The 18,163-nt window shown below is 42.1% G+C and overlaps 1 protein-coding gene across 1 annotated transcript in view; it reads right to left on the bottom strand.

The window, feature by feature from the left end:
• GAD2 (glutamate decarboxylase 2) overlaps positions 1-18,163 on the bottom strand; it is a 32,218-nt gene that overhangs the window by 9,897 nt on the left and 4,158 nt on the right. The window contains exons 5-11 of the mRNA XM_015853319.3: positions 17,303-17,393; positions 16,347-16,459; positions 13,507-13,622; positions 6,508-6,587; positions 3,671-3,725; positions 2,817-2,933; positions 1,995-2,059 (exon numbers count right to left, since the gene is read on the bottom strand). Of these exons, the coding sequence (XP_015708805.2) occupies positions 1,995-2,059; positions 2,817-2,933; positions 3,671-3,725; positions 6,508-6,587; positions 13,507-13,622; positions 16,347-16,459; positions 17,303-17,393 (637 nt within the window). The remainder of the gene's footprint in view (positions 1-1,994; positions 2,060-2,816; positions 2,934-3,670; positions 3,726-6,507; positions 6,588-13,506; positions 13,623-16,346; positions 16,460-17,302; positions 17,394-18,163) is intronic.

The following is an 18,163-nucleotide window of genomic DNA, read 5'->3' as shown; positions in this document are numbered from 1 at the left end:
TTTGGAGATTCCAAATGGATGACATGAGAGATTCAAGGCTGGCAGGATTTGGGCCTCAGCCATCATTAAAACCAGACGAGGGTGCTCTCACTGGCCAGCCGCAGATCTGGGAAGGATGCCCAGACTGAGCAGAGCATTCATCCAGCTGCAGGCATGATTTTCTCATGTAGCTCTCACCACTGTCCAGGCCCCGGGAGTGGGGCACCAGGCTGCATGTCCTGATGGTGGTCAGACCTATCTGCTCCAGGCACATGCTTCCTTCAGGTGCTCTTCAAAATGTTCCATGCAGAGCCTGCAGAGGTTGGTAAGGTTGGCTTTGCAGCTCCTCTGTCTTTGACAAGTCTTTTCTTTCTGGACTGCCTGTCACCAAAAGGATGGGAATACTTGAAGCAAGAGTGCTTCATTCAATGATCCCTTCTTACAACCAAAAAACTGTCTGAGCTGGAAGGGACCTTCAAAAGTCATGTAGTCCAACTCCCCTGCAATGAATAGGGACATTTTGTTCCTTCTTGTTTCTTCCTCTCCCATGAAACACAGCGAACAGCTCCAGTTCTATTCAGACCTATAACACACTGTGAAATGGAACTGTCTGTAGAAATTGGATCTGATAAGTTCTCCTCTAGAAGTGCCCACATTTGAAATCTGGACAAACTGAAGTGAGCTGCTGTGTCCACCAAGAAGCATAACAGGAATGGAAATGACAAGCTTCATTAGTTCTTCACTTGGCACACAGGGATGGTGCTTACCAAGCACTGGAGACATTCTGGACCTAAGATATCCTGTGTGGAAAATTCTCCAATGTGGATTCAACCTGAACTTCTAATTCCGAAAGAATTTTGACAGAAAACACTTTTTGTTCCCAAACTCTATCCTCACAGACAACCATTCAGATTTTTCTAATGCACTGAGTATTTAGATGTAAGTACTTTTAAAGCACAATATATAAATCTGGAGTACTGGAGGCAGTCTTGACTGAAGTATATGAAATTCATAGAACCATTGTCTGCTTTCCAAATTTAGCATGTGAGATAGATACATGATCATAGAAATAGACTGAGGAAATCATCTGTAATTTTTATCAACGATTTGATTTAGAGATAAAAGAGGCAGAAGGGAGTATAGTTTAATCCTGATCACCTTTGGAAAATATATGAATATGAGCAGAACTCCACGTACCCAGCGTACGGTCTCTAGTAAGCAGCCTAAGCAGATGCCCAGAAGAATATAAAACAGGGCAAGCATGTAAGAACTTCCTTGAAATACTCAAGCCTTATGTCACTTTGCAGCTCCCATAAGTTCTGAATAATGTTTGTTTGCCTTCCCTTAAACTCAAGTAAATCTTAACATCCCATGGCAAGGAGATCCACAGCTCAACTAAAAGTTTCTGGGCAAGCTTCTGCAAGTTTAAGTGCAGTCTTTTCAGATGCAGAACTACATTGATATTGTTTATGTTCAGCTGTGTGTATATGTAATGTTGACGAGCTCAGGACTGCAAATGTGTGTATCCAGATGTCATTAGCACAGCTGGGAGGTGGCATTCCTTCTAGAAGCAATGGAGCAGTGGCTGGTGAATGCCCTAACACTGTCCCAGCTGCAGGTGCACCCATCCACCTTTTATACTCAGACCTCAGCAGGCAACCTTCCAATATTCATGACAGAGAAATACAAGTGCTAATTCTTTTTGGACAGGGAATCAGAGGATGCTTCAGAAACCACTCTGGACCCAAGAATGCATGTTGGAAGGAATAAAAATGCAAACAAGAAATGTCTGCTGCTTGCACTACAAAGCACAGTGCTGCTGCACTGTAACTCTGAACAAAGGCACAGGGCAATGCTGCTTCAACTGGAAGAGCAAACTGTATAATTCCTTCCTTCTGTATCCTGGAGATAACAGAGCCTGATTTTTATTTGTGTTTATAGATACTGCTATGGTAATCACAAGCATGCTAAAATGCATTTAATAAGTATGTTTAATTAACGCTAATAAACCATACCTTTCAACACCATTTAGCTTCCATTTGTGCTTCCTTGACATCAGCAGCCCACCACCCCATGCTCCCTACAAGGCAAGATACATTATCTTAGTGAGAGGACACCTCTGCATTTCTCCAGGATGACATCTGCGAGCAGACCTGCCTGCCTTCCCCGATTTGCTTACAGAGATCTGGGACAGGTAGGTATTTCATGTGGCTGAGCAGTAGTTGAAGGCAAACACGAGTTCTTAAATTGGAATGATTTGGGCTAACAAAGTAATCAAAAGCATGATAGTCAGTCCTATGGAAATTCAGCTGCCAAGCTTTCTTGGAAAAAGAGATTGTGCAAAAATGACATAAGATCCATTCCGGGGCTGAAAGATGATCCTTCAGTAAGATTTATTGGTAAGAACCCAGATAAAGCTGAGCAAAGCAGCCAATGTGCTACATCTCCTTAGCATCTGGATTAATCTGCTGGGCAATTTCAGGTGCTTACCCCAGAAAAAAAATGCAGACTTTTTCTTATGTATTTATTTTGCAGCTGCTATAGAAGCAGAGCCAATGTGCATGATGGTTCTTATGGATTTCTTGGACTAAAGATATTTAAAGATAAAGCTGAAAGCCCAAAGCACTCTAAATAGGCCATCCACCTTAAGCACCCCATTTACTGTTAGTACTGCACAGTCACAGTTACATCCTTTAACCTGAGCCTGTCAGATGACTGGGAAGTCAGCATTTGGATAACAGGCTTAATTACAGGAGCCAAATGAAAAAAATAATACATTCATGCTTACGTGCCTTGGAATCTGCCTCCCTCACCCACCCACCCAAGACGACACTTACATCCACGTGCATCCAGATTTTGTATTTCTTGCAGATGTCTGCAATAGCTATGAGTGGGTCAAAAGCCCCGTACACTGTTGTTCCAGCTGTGGCACTCACTAGAAAAGGAACAAATCCCTACAAGAAAGCACAGAGGTATTTGGCAAAGTCAGAGAGCAGCAGCCCTAACTCCTCCCGTGCTGCTGGAGCTTGCATTGCTCTGATGGCAGACTGCACAATGAAACCACAAGTGGCTCCTAGAGGACACAGTTGCTATGTCCCAGGGCTTTTGGTTCATTTAGAAACTAGTGATATTACAGTTTCTACCTTAAGGTGGCAGCAAACTTCCAAAACAGTCTCTTCCATTAATTTAAGAGGCAGGAGACCGGTAAGGGCTCAAAGGAACAGTTCTGCTCACTGTCACCTACCCAAAACAAAAGGGTTTGCTCTATGTAACGTCACATAAAGCAAATCTTATCCACAAGGCACTTCAGTGCTCAAGGACCACCTCTTGGACTCCTGCTGCCAAATGCTGTGTGTCACCAAGGAGCACACAGTCACCTGCATTTTGCACTGTGAGGCCTTGAGTATGCAGGAACTTGCACCAGTGTTTTGTTTTCAGTTCATTTTCCATTGACTTCATAAACAATACTCAAAGCAGTAAAGGTAGAGGGTGTTTACATTTATTTGCTGAACTGGGGCTTAAACAATGATAAGAGTCTGAACTTCACTTTGCAAAAGGAAATGCAGCGTCAGGAGATTTAGGTGGAGCTCTATTGCCAAACCAAGTAGCTGTATCAGTATGGTGTTTTTTCACCTTTGTTTTTGTTTTGCTGGGGGAGGCAGAAATGCGAATAAACTTAATGGCAACTTACTTTTTGTTTGGCCTCAAGAATTCTTCTTTCAAGGTCTGACGGAATCATTTTCCCTCTGGGAAAAAGAGATTTATATTAGAAATCTGGTCTTGAAATCATCTTTTGCTGTTACTTCTTCACTTCATAGTAAACCCAAAAAGGAACAAAGTGACATTTTTGCCCAGGGCTCATGAGGCACTGAAGAGCTCAGATAGACTCTGTTAGTCTACATTTTCAGCCTGCTTACTTTTTCAACTGATTTGCATCAACATGGTGATGACAACAGAGATGCTACCTCACAGACACCTCCCCTTCAAGACTGAGACAGCTCCACGGAGCCTTCCAGTCCTGTTGGATGTTGAAGCCCTGGGAACTGCTCCTGGTCCCAAGCAAGGGGCTCAGCCCAGGCTCCCAGAATGCTCCCTGGGTTCCAAACCCGTCCTAGCAGGCACAAAAAATGCTGGCTGAGCTGCGTGGCCCCAGCACTGCAACAGCTCCAGTGTAAGCAGCCCTCTCCATGTCCTGGTCCCAGGGATGGGCTCGTTTCAGGGTGACTGCTTGCAGTTACTGGTGCATTACATGTTCATATTTGGTTGAAGCAAGATGTGAGACAAAGCAATCAGTCCAGACTTGGATGCACTGCCAAGCACTCTGCATTGGCTGCATACAGTATTTGCAACACATTTAAAATGAAACATTTGCCTGAGATTCAGATTCAGAGGTAAAAGGCATGAAGGCCAATTTATAAAATCTCATAAATGAATTAGATGCAAGGTACAAACAGAGCTGATACTAGACTATGAGCTTGCATTTCTCAGATTTAGCCACAAGAAAGACTAGCTGAGGTTACACGTAATGGTAAGACAGCTCCCCACATTACAGGAATAAATTCATCATTGGGTCTAAGTGTCGTCCATTTACATTTCTATGTACATATATATATGTATATACTTAGAAGGACTTCCTAGTTCTTCGTATAGGCAGACATTTCTTCCCTTTCAATACAAAGATAATTTGTATTTCTTCTTGCTATAAAGATTAACTTCTAATAACATCTACTAAAGCTCAAAATAGCACTTTGAGGAAAACAAAGCCACGACTTTTAGATTTACTTTTCAAAACAAACACAAAAACAAAGCAACTTTTTTTTTCATGATCTTTAGATGGATGTAACTAAAATATCAATTTTTAGTAATAAGCTCCTGTTAAGCATGACAAGTTTTAATCCTTACACACCTCACAAGTCAGTGACTGGTTCGCTCAAGGATTCTCAAACCATTTCTGGGACTGGTAGAGGAGTAAAGAAAAAAAAATACTCCAAAGGAAGGCTCTGAATTCCTCCTATAAACTGAGATGTTAAGCTTTAATGGTTTCCCGTTTATCAAAGACGTGCACACACAAAGATGGGCAGGTCCCTTAATTGCCAACATTTGTACCCAGAGGCTGACCAACCAGCCCCATGTCACACTGATTATGTGCAGGAACTCATGGCTGGGAGAGTGCAATGCCCAAGCAATGCCAAACTTTACTAAGGAGTATGCAGAAGATTGGCTTCAAGTACAATATCTTGCTCTAAATTGAGCAAACAGCCAACGACACTGCAAGGCACTTTTTGTGTTGCCACCTGAACTCAGATGACCTGAAAGCCTTAAAATACATTACAAAATAATTAAATACTTCACTACTAAGGTACCTAAAAATACATCTTTATGCAAGCCTCACTCAAATAATGCGGCAGGGTGGTTACATAAGATGTGCTAGGCAACACCAGAGGCAGAAGGAGGATGGCAAAAGAGACTCAGCAGCAGAAGAGCACTGTGAACAGCGACTGCTGCAAAGCCAAAGCATTCCCATAGTAAACACATCTGTGTACAGTCTTCACAGTTGTCATACCAAAGTGGAGTGTTTTGACTGAAAACCTGCAGTTAATGTGCTACTGCTACCAATACTGAGGTAGTAAAAGAGGCAACAAAAATGTACAGTTGTCCAGTTTGGGACATGAACAAGAAAATCATTTTATGCATGCTTTCCTGGTTGAAATTCAGTACACATATACACAGTCTCATGAAACAGCAAAGCCATACAGCCTTGGTGGAAATGGATCAGGGTGGGGAGGAAAGGAGCCACCAAGAAGCTGCTTGTTCATGCTGAAGATGTTGAAAAGATCTCTTGGTGCTCCTTCACGCTCCTACATTCTACATCTTCACCACCCCATGTCAAGCACTGACAGCCTGTTTTGTGGTGCCTATAGAACTGCATGCAGCCTGCAGTGCTCCTCCTTTCCATGGGTCATCCTGCTGTTGGCCCATGCTGCCTGTGGATAGGGAAGACCCTTCAAAGAACTGACTGCACATCCCACTGCAAGGGGCATGTTCCCACTATGGGAAATGCCATCCAGCCTAAAAGGATGGTGGGGTCATGAAATAATGCAATTATGTTAGCAAATTCTCCACAGTATTTCACTCCTTTAAAATGCTAATTTCAGCTAACTTCAGTGTATCAAAATGTAAGAGCACCTTCCCTAAGAAAGCTCCTTTGTAGTTTCTCACCGGCATGTATGAATGCATGTAAAGATTGTTAGTTCAACTTTTTGTTTCAGGAAGAGATGAGAAAGAAATATGAAAAGTCCTTGAGGAAGAGAACTTCAAGATTTTTTATCAGCTCCTAAAACTGATTCATTAAGAAACCACAACTATAGTCCCTCAAGTGGGATAAATCATTGCAAGGCTGACTGAAGATGATAGCTCTATGAGTTATACTGTTGACTACATCCTACATGCTGCTGTCTCTGTGTTAAGCACCTGGTGATGCTCTTCCACGTACCAACAGAAGGAACAGCATTTGGCATCTTTACTTACCTTTCATCACATCTAATCAGAATCACACTATCTGTACCAATACCCAAGGCTGCAGCTCCTTTTTTCACAGAAAAGTGACTCTGAAAAAAACAAATTTTATTATTATTATTTATTGCTTTTATTACTGTTTCTTATCCAACTTAATGAAACACTACACTCTTGAAAGCCCTTCCTCAAGATGGTCCATATAAGGCAGTAATTCTAGTCACAGACTCTGAAAACTGATCACTGTAATTTCAGGCTTCATATCAGGTCACTACAGTTTATTAGAGAAACAACAATTATTGGATTTACTTCTGGAATATTAAATACACAGTTGTGGCTGGTGATGGACTCAATTCTGTTCTTGACGCACATCTTCACTGCCTTTTGCTTATATGTACAGAGCAACAAATTTGATTCACCAAAACAAAAACTTCTCCTCCAGAGAATTCATTCAGTGTGTGGCACCAAGAGCGACACTCTTCTGCTATTAACTACTGGCCAATTAACAGACTGAGAGAAATTACGAGAGCCTAATTGTGATCTCATGCCAGGGAAAGATAGTTAGCTAGTTATAACTCCCATTAATAGACAGAGCTATTGTAGTTTAAAATCAGGACCAGGCCATTGTATTACTAAATCTATTACCTAATCTGTATGATAAAACATGGAAGTTATACATTAGAGTGCAAGTCAGCTGAATTTTCTCTTGCTCATCTTAACTTGGTTGGTTCATAATTCTAATTCTAATCCTAGTGATTAAGATCATGAAATAGTTTTATATAATCAGATTTTATCACCAAGAATCAGATATTTTTATTAAATCCAACTGTAACAGTACTGTCCAATGGAATTCTATCAACAAGGAAGATAAAAATCTAGTAAGGCTTTTCAGGTGCCTTCCTGCCAGTGCAGGAGTGGAGAAGCAGATCACAAACCAAAGGAATAAGCACTACCGCTGTATCGAGTGAATACTTGGCTTCAACAGTACTGCAGTCATCAGAGTGGTGTATGGAAGGAGCTGAACATGATGGTTATGTGTCAGCATCACCTACAGACCTTGAAGTCAATGGAACTGCACAGAGGGCTTAACAGCCCCATACAATAATGAGCACCTGAGAGAAATGAACGTCAAATGTACACCAGCTTTAAGACAGAGAGGAAGAAGAGTTGAGCTGTAACATGTGCCTTGAACGTAAGCCCTTAAAAAAACAACTGTGTTTTAAAAACAACTAAGGGGTAATTTTCATTAATAGTCCTGACTACTCTGCTTAAGGTTGCTCTATCTTCCATACTACTTAAAACAAATTTACTACTGTCATTTCCTTTTTTTTTTTTTTTTTTTTTTCTAATAGAAAATAGAACTATCCAAAGTGCCTTTAAAAGGAAATACAGATTGGAACAGTTTACTATAAGGAAGAAAATTAAGCCCATGTGCTCAAAGGCATCCACTGGAAAAAAGCCAAGCTCAGCTGCCTCATTGAGAAGTCTCATGGCACAGTTAACACAGCACTGGGAACAAAATGAATACACTGCTAATATCTTAGATGCCTGAAGGCTTTTTACACGCTGAAGGGAATTCAGCAGTTAGGAACCAAAACAGGAGGAGGAAAATACAGAAGGTAATACAGTTCCTAAGAAACTCTGAATATGAAATTGTTCAATCAATGTATGCGGGTACAGACGTACGATTGCTGTTACATTTTTCTGTCTCCTGGAAACATCAGAGGAATCACAACTACCTGAATGGCTCTAGAACAGCCAAAATGGCACTAATTATGCAAAAAAAATGGTTGAAGGAGCGAAAAAAACCACACCGTTTCTAATGATGATGATTATTGATGATTATTAGGGTCTGTTTTAGAACTTCTGGGACTATGCTGACAAACTGGCTGTCTGCATAACCACAGGCAGACATAAAAGAATGTACAGATCTGAAAAACAGGAAGATATGCAGAAATGGCCCTGGTTAAGCAAAACTGCTGATGAATTTGGCTGGGCTAATGATGGGAAGGATATCAAATGTAACCTTTTTTAGAATACGGAGGCCACAATTGATGCCAGCTCTGAATCAAAAACCAGGCTGGAAGCAGTCAGCAGGATTGCAGTTCCATCTCTGTCTTTTGCTTGCCAGAGATAGGAAGACGTGCAGGTAGGAGTGGGATGTCATGCACCTTTGCACCTGGAAGACTACACATACACACTCAGAAAAGAAGAACTTCCGTTTCTGCCTGGAAAAAAATACAGCTGAAATTCAGTGGTGAATGAGCAGGAGGTTTTAGTCAACCTTAGTGACAGAAGTGTATTAATGGTCAGGAAAAAAAAAAAAAGAAAGAAAGAAAAAAGAGGTGACTGAGCCCTATGAACCATCCCTCTGTCTGAAATCTCACCTGCTGTTGGGAATAAGCCTGATAGTCATTTTTTCATAGTGAGCTCTGTAGCATCAAAACACACCACAAATTTCTTACAGGTGCAATAACACAATGAGCCTGTTGGAAAAAGGAAAAAGTGGTGCTGCTCAAAACGTTTTGATTTTGAAAAGAATGACATTCTTGTCTTGAATGAATGGTGCTTCCATGTGCAGATGCTTCTATTTTTACAGCTTGCTGAATTATTCGCTCATCATCTGGCATGGCTGAAGCTGGTAGAAGAGCCATCCTCGTGCCGTGGGCCCAGAGGCCACAGCTGGTTTTTCAGGCTGCAGCTTCTCCCTGCTCACATAAATTCAGAGTGACACGAACTCCCAGACGCTGAGTAAGCTGAGCTACCAGCAGCCGGTACCTCCCTGAGGGCTGCAGGTTGTGCTGCTGCACTCTGGTGCCCTGCAGACCTGGACATTCAGCTTCATCCCACCAGCAGAGCAGGTAAACATGTTTTACTCTCCACCTCCATTGGACATGATGCAAGATCCCTTTTCATTTTAACCATTTCAGAATGTGTATCTGGTCTAGAGTAACCGTCTAGGCTTCCTCAGCAGTGGGGAAGAAAAGAGTACGTTTGTAGCATCCCTGAGGCTCGGGCACCCATTTTAGAGTAGGATGAATTGTCTTCCAGAGATTTCACTTTTGATTGGCTATAAAAAGCACACAGACTAACTCAGATTATCTGTTTACACTTTCGTTGATTAAAATGAAGCAACATGAATCCTATCTCTAAAGTCCAATTGTAAGCCATAGCTTTTCCTTCAGTTATCTACAAAAATTTATCCTGTGCCCCATCACATTTTAAATACACCATAACAACATATGTTTGCTATTGTTTCCTTTAGCTACTGCTATTCCATTTTTATCAATGGACAAATACTATTCCATTTGTCAATGACAGAAAAGATATTCACATTATTAACGTTTCTGCATAGCATACTCATATTCTGATCTTTAGCATTTTTGAAAGATGTAATAGTTCCAACCGAGCAAGACTCACTACCTTTTTTCTTTTCCTGTGCTGACAGTTTTATAGTATTGTCTGTGGATGAGAAGTGTGGCTGTGAGCTCACAAGGACTCTGTGGCAGTGCAGAAGTCCCAAGACACTGACCAGAAGAAGGATTAGACCTAATGACAAATGACCCCCCTGGAAGAGGCCACTCTTTAGCACTGTTCTTCTGGAAGGAGGGTTTACTTTCATTCAAATGGAGTTAAATTTAGTTGCTCCTTGTGTAATAACCAACTTTTCCACTGTCTCCCTTTTGCTTCAAATACCACAAAGCAAAGCTTTTATAATCACTGAGAATTACTCAGTGCAAAGGAAGAATGTCTGGATCCATGAGTTTGAATTTTAGTTTCCTCAGGAAGAAACAAAACCACTACTCACTCTGTAACTTGTGGCTTCAGAATTTGATGCCACCAAATGGAGAAGAGGCTCTCCAGCCTTCTTCACCTTTCTCTGAAAGCCCCACAACAAGGCCACTCCTTGTTAGATGTCCCTCCAGGTACATCTGGCCATCCCCAAAGCCGACACCTTACACCCTTAACTTGTTCTCTGCACCTAAACTCTTCACCTTCACACCTCTTTCTCTCTTAGACTGTGACTCTTCATTCTTTTTACCTTCTGGGTATGATCCCTGTTCCATGTTAAGAGACTGTCAAGTGGAATGGCCAAAGTCATCAGGGAATGGGTGAAAACACACTTGCCTTACAGACAGAAGGATCAATAAAATATTCTGAGAAGGCAGGTCTCCTTTTTTGGGTGTTTTCTCTGCACTGAAAAGGGATGTACTCAGTTGAACATTCTTTCCAGCCTAAGCCAATGCACAAGGATGTAGGAGGTAGCCTTCATCTGAGATTTTTCACTGTTTGTGAAACAAAAGACTAAAATAGGTTGCTATAACTGGCATCACTTTTACCCATTTGAGTCAAAGTCTCCTGTGTCACGAGTAGTCCAGAACAGCTGCCTTGAAGGACATCGCACTGCTCCTACACCACTGCATGTTCAGAAATGACTGATGATGAACGGGTGACTACAGAGGACTAAATTAAGACCTGAATGCAAGAGCGCCTCAGTGAAATTATACGTGAGTCAAGCCTGACCCAATCAGTTATACCGTGTCTCAGTGTCACTGGTGAAACAGAAACGATCAGGAGTAAGGACAAAAATGTCACAGCCCTACTGAACTCGGGGAAGACCTGGTGAACATGCATATGCAGGGCTGGAACAGTCACATAACCTACGTTAAGCTGAATGTAGGTTGTGTGTGCCAAGAGGCTGGTGCCTCTTAGTGGTTAAGGCACAGAAGTAGATGAACTTCTCCCAGAGGTGATATAAAATAACTAAATTAAGGAACATTTAAGTTCCTAATTTGGATGCTCTGAGTCTCACTCCAGAGATGCTTCTCCTCGCTGATCGTACAGGGATTGAAGCTCTCACTTTAGGCACATAGCGCAATCCTAAATTAGGAAGGGAATTACTTAGGAGCTGTGAATTACTTTTCCCTTCCCCTCTCCTCTCTGGCAGCTAAACCATGGCATCTAACTGAGGCCAAATTCTGGTCACAGCAATATCAGTGGCAATTGTGGAGTAATTTCACCTATAATAGCGGAAGCTCCACATTGGTAGAAATGAAAATAGAGTTTTGTCTGTGATGCTGATGTTCTTGACTGAGAATTACTAATACTGGAATCTTTGCTTCCAACTGAAAATCTCAAGGAAAAAAAAATAAAAATCAACATTTCTAATAAAATCCAGTGACTTACAGCTTTATTATTATAGCACATGTACAGTGTAGGGAAGTGACAGCATTTCATTTACAGCCTGCTTGTTCCACAGCCATTGTTGTACAACAGCATGCAGCTGCGACAGGGAGAAACGAGAGTCAGACTGGGGAGTCTGAAAGGGAGCAGAAGATCAGCATGACATGATAAATGAGACAAATGCCATCCTCGTGTCTTACTGCCTGTTCAAGTTCTGCATGACATTTCCTGACTAAAAAGGGACTGTGCTTCTGGATCTCTGCATCCCTCTTCTGTTCTGAAGGTTAAACCCTAACCCTTGTCTGCTGGGCAATTAAGGGTTAAAGGACCCTATCTTCACCTAGTGGGGTTTCTCAGCTTCCCTAGCAGATGTGCTATCACATACACTGCTTGAGGGAGGGACAAAATTGCAGTTTTGGGATACTTTTAAAATGTAACATTTCAAATGCTATTCTGGGGATTCACTGTGTATTTGACTTCAGAATGTTTAATTTGCTAAGGGAGCTGCTTCTTCCTTGGCATGAAAACACAATTATTAAAGCTCATTTCATTATTTTGAGACTGATGGCACAATTTCATTCACTGTTTAACATCCCATTGCTATGAATACAATGAAATTCTCTAACGATTAATAAGATTTGTTATTTTAAATAATCACACTGAACCTTATTTGCAATACTTATTAGGTTTGTAACCTCCATATGAATAATGGATCTCTAGCTGTGCAGATAACTTTGGAGAGCTGCAAAGCATTTGCAGAATATTTTTGTCCAATTGCTTTGGGGACAATTATTCTGCAAACTTGATCCTGCAGTCCTGCATTGCATCCCACCCCATGAAAGGCACCCTTACAGAAATTGCCTCCCAGGAATTTCTCATCAGCTCTTAGGACACTGAGCTCCTCACACTAGTGTGGAATGGAAGCATGTGCTTCCTAAGTCAAAAAGGCAGCCAGGAAGATGTGAAGCAGAAGGGACAGCAGGCTGCTGAAACCAGCCATCAGAGTTCCTTCTGGATGAGCCCATGAGAAATTTAATAGGTGACCATGAAGCCTGAAGGCAGCTCACAGCCCCTCTGGGTACAGCCTCCTTTTCCCTTCCTCCTGTACCACCATAAGCTGCAAAGTGTTTGAAATGGTCCTAAGTCCCAAATAACCCCCACAATACACAAAAAACCACGACTTCTGCTTGGCTGCTTGTAAAGCAAAAAGCTGCATTTCCCCAACACGGTCCACTCAGCCCCCTCATGCCCATCTCCTTTCCTCTCAGCATTCCCCACTCAGCACACAGCCGGTTCCTGTTGGCATCTGGATCAGCCCTGTTGTGCTGAGGGTTGCGCTCAGAGGGTGACCCCCAGCAAACCCTGTGCCCCGCAGCATGCCACTGCTGTCTGGCTGTACACTGCACTTCAGCACTACTGTCTTTATGTGTGTTATTACCCTCTCACTACGTAACAGCAGGAGTGGTTCCAGCTAGACGTATTCTCATTGACAGAGATCTATCTGTTCCCCTTGGACACATGGCACACAGAAGCCCAGAGCTGTGTGCTGTTTGATGTGGTCTCTCCCACCCATACCACATTTATAGACTGGAGGCAGAGGAACCAAAAGGGCAGTGTTTGTGGAGCCTGCCCTCCCTGGGTCCAAGCCACACAGGAGCTCACAGCTCATTCCTCCATGGAGCAAAAAGCCAGCCCCTTCCCAGCTCCTCATCACCAGTGAAGGAATAACAGAAATAAAGGCAGCTGGCTACCAATCCTTGTTTAGCTACTTTGCTCATCAGGGATTCATACAAGCAGATGTATCAGACAGGAAAAAACAGAAACACATACGTGTTCAGATGTGAAGGCAACCAGTCTGGGAATAGCTGCCATTCCTTTTTCTTTAACTTCTGGGAACATCTTGAAACGTGCAATCAACATAGCATACATGTTAGATATGGCACCACCTGGAGTCCACAGTAATACACTGTTACTTTTTCTATGCAGTGTAACATCATTGCAGTATAAATGACAAGTCTTGCTATGGTTTTCCTGACTCTCATGTTAATCTTTCTGCCCTGTGTTAGAAATGTGTATTCTTTGTCCTGCTACTCCTCACAGCCGGGTCGTACAATAACAGGTCTGCTACACACAAGGAACAATTTATGCATAAAACACTAATGCAAAAAAAGATTGAGGTTTCCTTTTATCTTCTTTTTTGTTGCAATTTTTCCTTTAGTCCCTTGTTTTATCTATATGCCATCTATACATTACCCCCACTCCATGCCATAGATGCCAACAAGGCAACTTCCTGAGTGGCTTCTGAGTGCAACCTGACCTGTGTTCTCCCTCCTGAAGCAGAGTGATGCTTCACACCCTGGCTCTGAGGAAACCCACACTGTGTACCAACAGACACTATCTTCTGGATAACTAGAGAAGGAGGAGAAAGGAAAAAGGATCATTCTACTAAATACTTTTCTTTTTATCCGTCCTCCAGTGGGAGTGAGGGGAAAAGGTTACCTTTCCCTAGCACTGCTGTTAAGTCACCAATGTACACTGCTTTAAAATACTCATCTAAGAATCAGATGACAGGTCATCCTGTATTTCGTTCCTGTATTTCAATCCTCAATGCAGAAATCACAAACATGCTCTTCATTTTGCATTTCCAAGACTGTTACTGAGTCTCTGCATCTAAAGCCAAACCGCAGCTGGCTGCAGATTAACACTGCATGAGCACTATGGGAATATAATGCAGAACCTGAGGCACTTTCACACGTGTACACACACAACGACACACACAAATATACATGCACACATAAAGCCCAACAGCTTTATCCTGTATATATAGTACACACATATATACACAAAGATGATTGTATATCTATGTTTATGCACATATATTTATAAAACAAAAAGGTGTATACTGATCATGGTTTTTAAATGAACAGGTTTGATTGCTACCTAACTTTTGTCCACCTAAAGGTGGAGGAGCACAAACAAGCACTGCCAGGCGATGGCTTGGCTCATCCCAAAGGCAGCTGGGATAACGTGCACCATGCACATACACATCCACTCTCTCCACTGAAAAAATGGGAATTGCTGTAACAAGCCCAGGGTGTTGCCCTTCTCTTCTACCCAGGGTCTCTGCTGTAGTTTCTCCCTGTCCTCAGTCCTGGTGTGACACCTGGTGACCCTGTAATGGGAATGGCACTGCAGGTATATGGCTCAGAGCGGGTTGGGGGCTGCTTCCTCCTTCCCTTACAGTACTATCTCCTCTTTTAACAAATAAGGGAACATGACACAGAGAGAGGTTAAGAGAAAATATTCAGGTTTTCAACCCTAAAATAAGCAAACATCATGCAACAGCTACTTTTGATGATTTAGGTGAACTAAGGCATCCACATAAAAGAAATTTGGCCTATCTTGTCCAAAATCACTAGGCTCAGCATCAAAAGAATCAAGACTGAAATGTTACGTTTCTTCAATGCCAGGTTTTCCTACTATTTTTTTACCTAGTCTTTTAACTCTAAAAAAGTTATGAAAAATAAGCCTACATTCTGCCTTTAATTTTGTGGCTGTTTATACTCACCATTAATTGCAGCCAACAAAACAGGGCAACAAAATCTGAAGACCCTTGTCAGGCCTCTGGGTTCTGCATGTGCAATGTACAAGAACAAGAAGCTCTCAACAAGAAGTAATGTAAACTCATCTCTTCCTCCACCTCTGCAGAAAGGACCAACCCCAGACTCCTGCAGCAGCTCCCACATGGGTGGTCAGATGCCAGCAGCCAGCTGCTGATGAGTCCTGCTGGAACTTTTGCACTTGGAGACTCAACAGCCCAGGCTCTTGTCCACAAGGTCTTTCCTCTGTTTGGTAGTCCAAATGCTCTTTCCCTCTCCATTAGGTCACTGAGCTTTCTTTCCATAAGAGCTCCTATATCACCAACTATCAGGCTGTTCTCTTTTGACATGCCAACATGCTGTGCCCAATGTAAATTCTTCCAATTTTTTTTGCAATATGGGGAGATAGATGGGCTAAAATTTTTAGTTTTGGAGACAAAAAATATAAATCAAAAGACTAATTGGAATGAATAGAATGGAAGCCTTAATGTAGTGCTTCAGTGTCAATGACTTCTCCACAGCCACCACAGGCATTTTCATCTTACTGATGTGCCCACACCGAAGCTGGTCTAAGCCTCCAGAACCCAGAGGAAGGAGCCCTCCCATGTCCCCACTGAGCAGCATGGCCATCTCACACATGGAAAGTTAACTGTTTACTGCACAGTTGGTGGGACTCTTAATTAACCATTGAATTTACTCCAAGGGATATCCTATTTTTTCATCCTTGCTCCAATTCCCCCTTTGGTGATGGGCAGCATTTCTTCTCACATTCTACAACATTCTTTCTGTTTCATGCACTCTACAAAAAGTGGGGGCAAGGCTGGTGTCTGTTCTGATTATGTTTCCCATGTGCCATTACAGCTGCTCACAACGCCGTGCAATTTGCTCAAACAGACCCTCTTATAATCAAATCCCTGAAATTCAAGAACATGCAAAGCTTTATCTCAAAGAGGCTGCTAGTGGTTATTAGCAACGTTCCTTGTGAACATGCATATTTAATTACGTTTACTCTTTAACTACAGGGGATGTCACATAGCATAGTCCAAGAAGCAAGCTTGAAATATCATGTACCAGGTGAAAATATCCCATCGCCACAGCCCCCTGGCCAGCCAACCATCTCTCTCATTTTCCGTAGCGTGACATATTCCAAAAGTACAAACACTGGAGCAATTTCATAGGTGAACCTGAAATGTAGTAATGCCCACATTTAATGCTTTCATCTTAACACTGACACATCTTTTTCCAATACTGCATTACACTATAGCCTCAATATACTCTGTCTCATACTGAATAGACTTCTGTTTACAATATTGCTAATCTCCCTTCTGACTTGATGTCAGATGTCTAAAAGGAGAAATGCCCAGAGCTCTAGAGACTCTATTTCCATCCACTTCAGTAAAGCTGCTCATGCCCACCTCCTCCAGGCTCGAGGCTCTGCCCTGAATTCAAGAGATGCTGGCCTGAATCAGATCTCCTTTGCCTTGCCAAAGCCTCCATGCTCGTCTTGATGCACACACATCAACAGCCCCATTCATGACAACAAGACAGTGCGTGGAGCTAAAGAAGTGCACAAAATGCTTCCTAGCCCCAAAATGCAAAAAATTACCAAAAGTGTTCTAAATTCTGCATCTCTTTCTTTTAGGAAGCAATGGTTCTGACAGCTTGGTGTATGAGTTGTACCTATTTCCTATACTTAAATACAACTCTTCTCACTGTTCTCTTAGCAAACATTTCATTTTACATACTTATGCATGCAAAATACTAAAATAATTTTTCTGTACAATTCTGGGGAGATTAGCAAAGGAAAGCTATGACATCATATCTCTATGATCAAATTTCAGAGCCTATAGAATGCTGTGGAAAATCTCCATGCTGGTAAACATAGAAACCACTTTAATAGCAGACAATTGCTTTTCCAGCAATCCTAACGTAATTTTTTTCTTTCTTTCATTCAGCTACAGCAGCTAATACTGTACAGTATAGCCATAAAATTATATTAAATATTGCAAAAAATTTCTTCTACTCACATATTAGTGTTTGCTGCTGATGTCAGCCAGTCTGCTGCCAACCCAACCATGTCCAATCCAGTTGAAAGTTGATTAAAATATCTAGGGTGCCCTGCATAAATGGAAAACGTTACCAGGAGTCAGATGACTGGAACTGTTCAGCCCCAAGCAGCGCATTTACATCAAGGTTTCTTGATGTACCAAAGGAAGTGCTTTCAAGGTATGAAACAAAGCAAACAGCAATAAATGTATTTATTGGAAAAGGCAGGATTTCTCTTCTTTCTCATTCCAAGCAAAATCAGAGTAATTTCACTGAGCACAGACTAATGAATTCCAGCATTCCCCATTATCCTCTCGATGCGCCTTGGAAATGAACACGACGCTGCCTCTCACAAACAGCGGCTCGCTCCTGCTCGCGTGTCACATGTTGTCACTGAATGGTTTGTGCCTGGCTGGCTCTGAAAGGCGTGCACGAGCCACCATCGGCGAGGCTTGCCAGGACATATAACATCAGTGATGAATAGATAACCATTATAATAGATGGGGCAAAATGAGAAAATGGAACACTTTGGTGACTGCTTTGCTCTCAACTCAAAGGCAGATGATTGCGTGGAGATGGCGGGGATGGTGGCGGTACTCGTCAGCTCTTCCCTGCCAGCCTGCAATTACACGCAGCCTGCTTGCAATTGTGGTTTTAAACAAAACCAGCACCGCTGCCACATTGGGACGCAGTACAAGAATATCCTCAATCGGCTGCGAGTTCATTTATGTGGTTAATCTATTTGGCTCCTGGTACTTTTCCAAAATCCTGACAGATTTTTCTTAAAAACGTGCCTAGAAAGATTAAAACAAGAACAGAAACCATTACAGCTCAGTTTTTCC

Source organism: Coturnix japonica, chromosome 2, assembly GCF_054131305.1.
Source record: "Coturnix japonica strain WE chromosome 2, WE-NBRP24, whole genome shotgun sequence".
In the NCBI taxonomy this organism is placed as follows: Eukaryota; Metazoa; Chordata; class Aves; order Galliformes; family Phasianidae; genus Coturnix; species Coturnix japonica.
The sequence above is the reverse complement of the archived record's forward strand: the minus strand, read 5'-3'. Positions and strand labels throughout refer to the sequence as shown.